The 3,731-nt window shown below is 34.3% G+C and overlaps 1 protein-coding gene across 1 annotated transcript; it reads right to left on the reverse strand.

The window, feature by feature from the left end:
- Positions 1-508: 508 nt before the first annotated feature.
- On the reverse strand, positions 509-2,306 carry LOC137617925 (uncharacterized). The gene is made up of 2 exons (XM_068347867.1): positions 2,282-2,306; positions 509-1,767 (listed from the first exon to the last, which is right to left on the reverse strand). Exons 1-2 carry the CDS (start codon positions 2,291-2,293, stop codon positions 733-735), a joined length of 1,047 nt encoding a protein of 348 aa, XP_068203968.1. The 5' UTR covers positions 2,294-2,306; the 3' UTR covers positions 509-732.
- Positions 2,307-3,731: the final 1,425 nt, after the last annotated feature.

Here is a 3,731-nt window from a genome sequence, read left to right on the forward strand (position 1 = left end):
TAAATATAGGTCTATCTGCTGAGTCATCAGCAGCCATTGCCTGCCCCTCCTTGGTCCTAGCTTGGGTGGAGAGGCTTTGGCACTGATCATTCTCTAGTCTCTAGTCTAGGGCATTGCCCTACCATTCATGAGCGACCTTTAACACCTATAAATCCTGGCTAGTACAGTGGCAACGTGTTCGCCTAGCATTCGCATGGCAGTAGATCGATCCCAGCCCGGGACCGTGAGTTTAAGCTGTTTACTTTGGAAGCCACTGCTGTGGCGGGGCACCACAGTGGGTGGTTGGGCTTGCTCGCCTGACGTTCTGGTGAGCATCTATTCTTATAAAACTGGAATTGAAATCAGACACCTTCAATCTTTAAATGATTATAATCATTAGTTTCTACTTCATAAGAATGATATTCCTATAAAAATGTAAATGCCCCATATATAAAATTTTATTCTGGATTCAGTTACGATATTAAAGTAATATTGTAGAATTACATGACAGAAATAAGACATTCTTCTATTTTTGTTTATTTTTCATTGTTATTTTTCCAGACAAACAATAAAGAATGCATATATACATAGATTTGTGATCTCTGAGCAATGTAACAGGTAACAGAAAGTCTATATACAAAATCAATAAAATAATTGTGTAATACTAGATTATAGTATAACAACTGTGTTAAGGATTTAACTATATAAAGATATCATTGGTTGAAAGATTCGACTTTTTCTATTTTTGAAAATCTAGCTCTTAACATCTTTCTTCAATGGATGACGAATGAAAACGACCTGGCTATGTGGCAACTTAATGAAAGTACTACTACCTGGCGATTTAGATTCAGAGCTTAGCGACTCTATTGCCCCCCTTAGAACTCTGGCATTTAAAGGCTGTATCAAGTCAATGGCACTCCTACCAAAGAAGACGTTTTCAATTGAAGTGGGAGATTTTGTATTTTCCGTTGTAGTCCTTACTCTGGATCTTGAAGGTGATGAAGAGGGCGTCTGATTTCTCTGTAATGGGTCCGTGCTGTCACTCTGGACGCGAATACGCCGACGGATTGGTTTGTAAGCATCAGGCTTGGATTCTGTAGGGATGGGAGCCGTTGAGAGGAGAGGAACAGCCTGTTGAGAGATACGCAATGTCTCTGGGGTGCTTTGGAAAGCTTTTAAACCGTATGAGGCACTGCTCACTCCATCCACCTTGGTGTTTGGTGCTATTCCAGACACTTCTGCAGCATATTGAGCTGCTGGAAGGGTACTTTCGAAAGATTTTACACTGTATGGAGCACTGCTCACTCCATCCTCCTTGGTGTTTGGTGCTATTCCAGACACTTTTGCAACATATGGAGCTGCTGGAGCACTGCTAGCTCTAGCTCCATCCTCCTCAAGGTTCGATGCTATTCCAGACCGAAGGCTATTTAATGAACTGATCTGTTCGAAAGCCAGGGGTAGGTCATGTTCTATTTTTGTCAGCCGATCCAGGTCATCTTGGGTCACCCTCCTTCCCTCCACCTGAGCAGCTGCCAAGAGAACACTTCGAGAGACGGGCAAGAAAGCTAACATGGCGTCGCGTATTCCCTCCGGGCTGAAGGGATCTATGTCCAGCCTGGCGTCTCGATTTACCCTGTCGAAGACGTCGGCAATTTCTGGAAGAATGGCGTTAGTAGCAGCGACCATGTTTGCATAAGGGCCGAGGTCATCAATGTCCACATAATTGTCGTATTCGTTTGTTGATGCTGACGATGGGCTTGAAGTCCAAAAAAGGAACAGAGAAAATATCTGGAAAAAAAAACAAAGAAACGTTATTTTATACGATTTGAAATGAAATTATAATCTACATTGATTAGAATAAAGCATTAAAAATATTCAATATAAATGTTGTTGAGGCTGACGATGTTAAAGTTCAAAAAAGGAACAGAGCAAACCACTAAAAAACAAACAAAGAAATGTTATTGTATGCGAATTGAAATAACATTTTAATCTAAATTAATTTTCATAACAATTTGAAATATTCAACTTGAATGTTGCTTAAAATCCCCCCCCCCCCCAAAAAAAAAACGAGAAAATATCTGGAAAAAGAATCGTTATTGTATGCGAATCAAAATAACATTTTAATCTACATTGATTAGAACAAAGCATTAGAAATATTCAATGTTGATGCTAACGATGTTCTTAAAGAAAGTACCTTATGATAAAACACCCCAAAAAAATCGTTTTTTTAGAATAAAAATAATACGCTACTTGAAGTCTAAAAAGGTAAACAACCAGCTAAAGAAATATAAGTATACTGTACCTGCAGGAACATCGTTCTCGTGACCGGGACGGACTCAGAATGAGTGAAAGTGTAACCTACTTCTATATATATATCTGTAGTAAGGTAGAAAGCACCTCCCACAACTCCAGAAAGGGGGCGTGGTTTCTCAAATAATAGGTCTAAACTTTCCTTTGATTTATAGGGCTTTGCAAGCTACTTTGGTTTACTATCTGATTATTGGTTTATATATATATATATATATATATATATATATATATATATTGTATATATATATGTGTGTGTGCGTTTGTGCGTGAGTACATAAACATACACAAACGCATGTACTATACACACACACACACACACACATATATATATATATATATATATATATATATATATCTACTGTATATATATATGTATATATATACAGTATATACATATTTATATGTATATATACATATATATGTATATATATATATATAAATATATATGTATATATATATATATATATATATATATATATATATATATATACATACATATATATATATATATATATATATACATATATATATATATATATATATATATGCATAAACATATATATATATATATATATATATATATATATATATATATATATATATGCGCATGTATACATGTACGTAGCTATCATATTTCTGTGGTTATTAACCTCGTCACACCACAAGATCCAGCGTTTTTTTACAGAAGTGAAAAATGATATAATGACTTTTCCGAAAAGATTCAAGAAGACTTAATTAATCTTAACACTTATTTGCTTTTCTTATAATCATTACTCTGGAACAGGTTACATACAGGTAAAAATAACATGTCGTTAAATATCTAAAAACAAAATACATTCTAGTGACTTAAATCTTAAGGGCTCCAACAGAGAAAATAGCTCAGTGAGGAAAGGAAATAAGGAAACAGACAAAATCAAACCAATGTTTTCTAGTCTCGTGCAATGCCATAGCCTCTGTATCATAGTCTTCCACTAGCTTGGGTTTAGAATTCTCTTGCTTGAGGGTAAACTCGAGCACACTATTCTATCTTATTTCTCTTCATCTGGTTTTGTTAAAGTTTTTATAGTTTATATAGGAGATATTTAAATGTTGTTATTCTTCTTAAAATATTTCATTCTCCTTTTTTACTTTCATCACTGGTCTATTTTCCTAGGGTTTGCTAGGGTTTTAGCTTAGCAAGTAATAATAATAATAATAATAATAATAATAATAATAATAATAATAATAATAATCCGAGTGTAGCCTCAAGCAAGAGACCTTTTAAAAGATAAAAAAAAAATGAGGTAGAAGAGTTGTTACTTATAATTAAGATATTTCGAAACGTCTTTAACTGTTTTTTTTTTTTCTAAAAGAAATTTCAAAGACGAAACAAGACGTAGGTCATAGAAACAATATAGAATTGAATGTGTTTATATTTCGATTATGATAGAATATTCCAGTCA

Source organism: Palaemon carinicauda, chromosome 24, assembly GCF_036898095.1.
Source record: "Palaemon carinicauda isolate YSFRI2023 chromosome 24, ASM3689809v2, whole genome shotgun sequence".
Classification (NCBI taxonomy): Eukaryota; Metazoa; Arthropoda; class Malacostraca; order Decapoda; family Palaemonidae; genus Palaemon; species Palaemon carinicauda.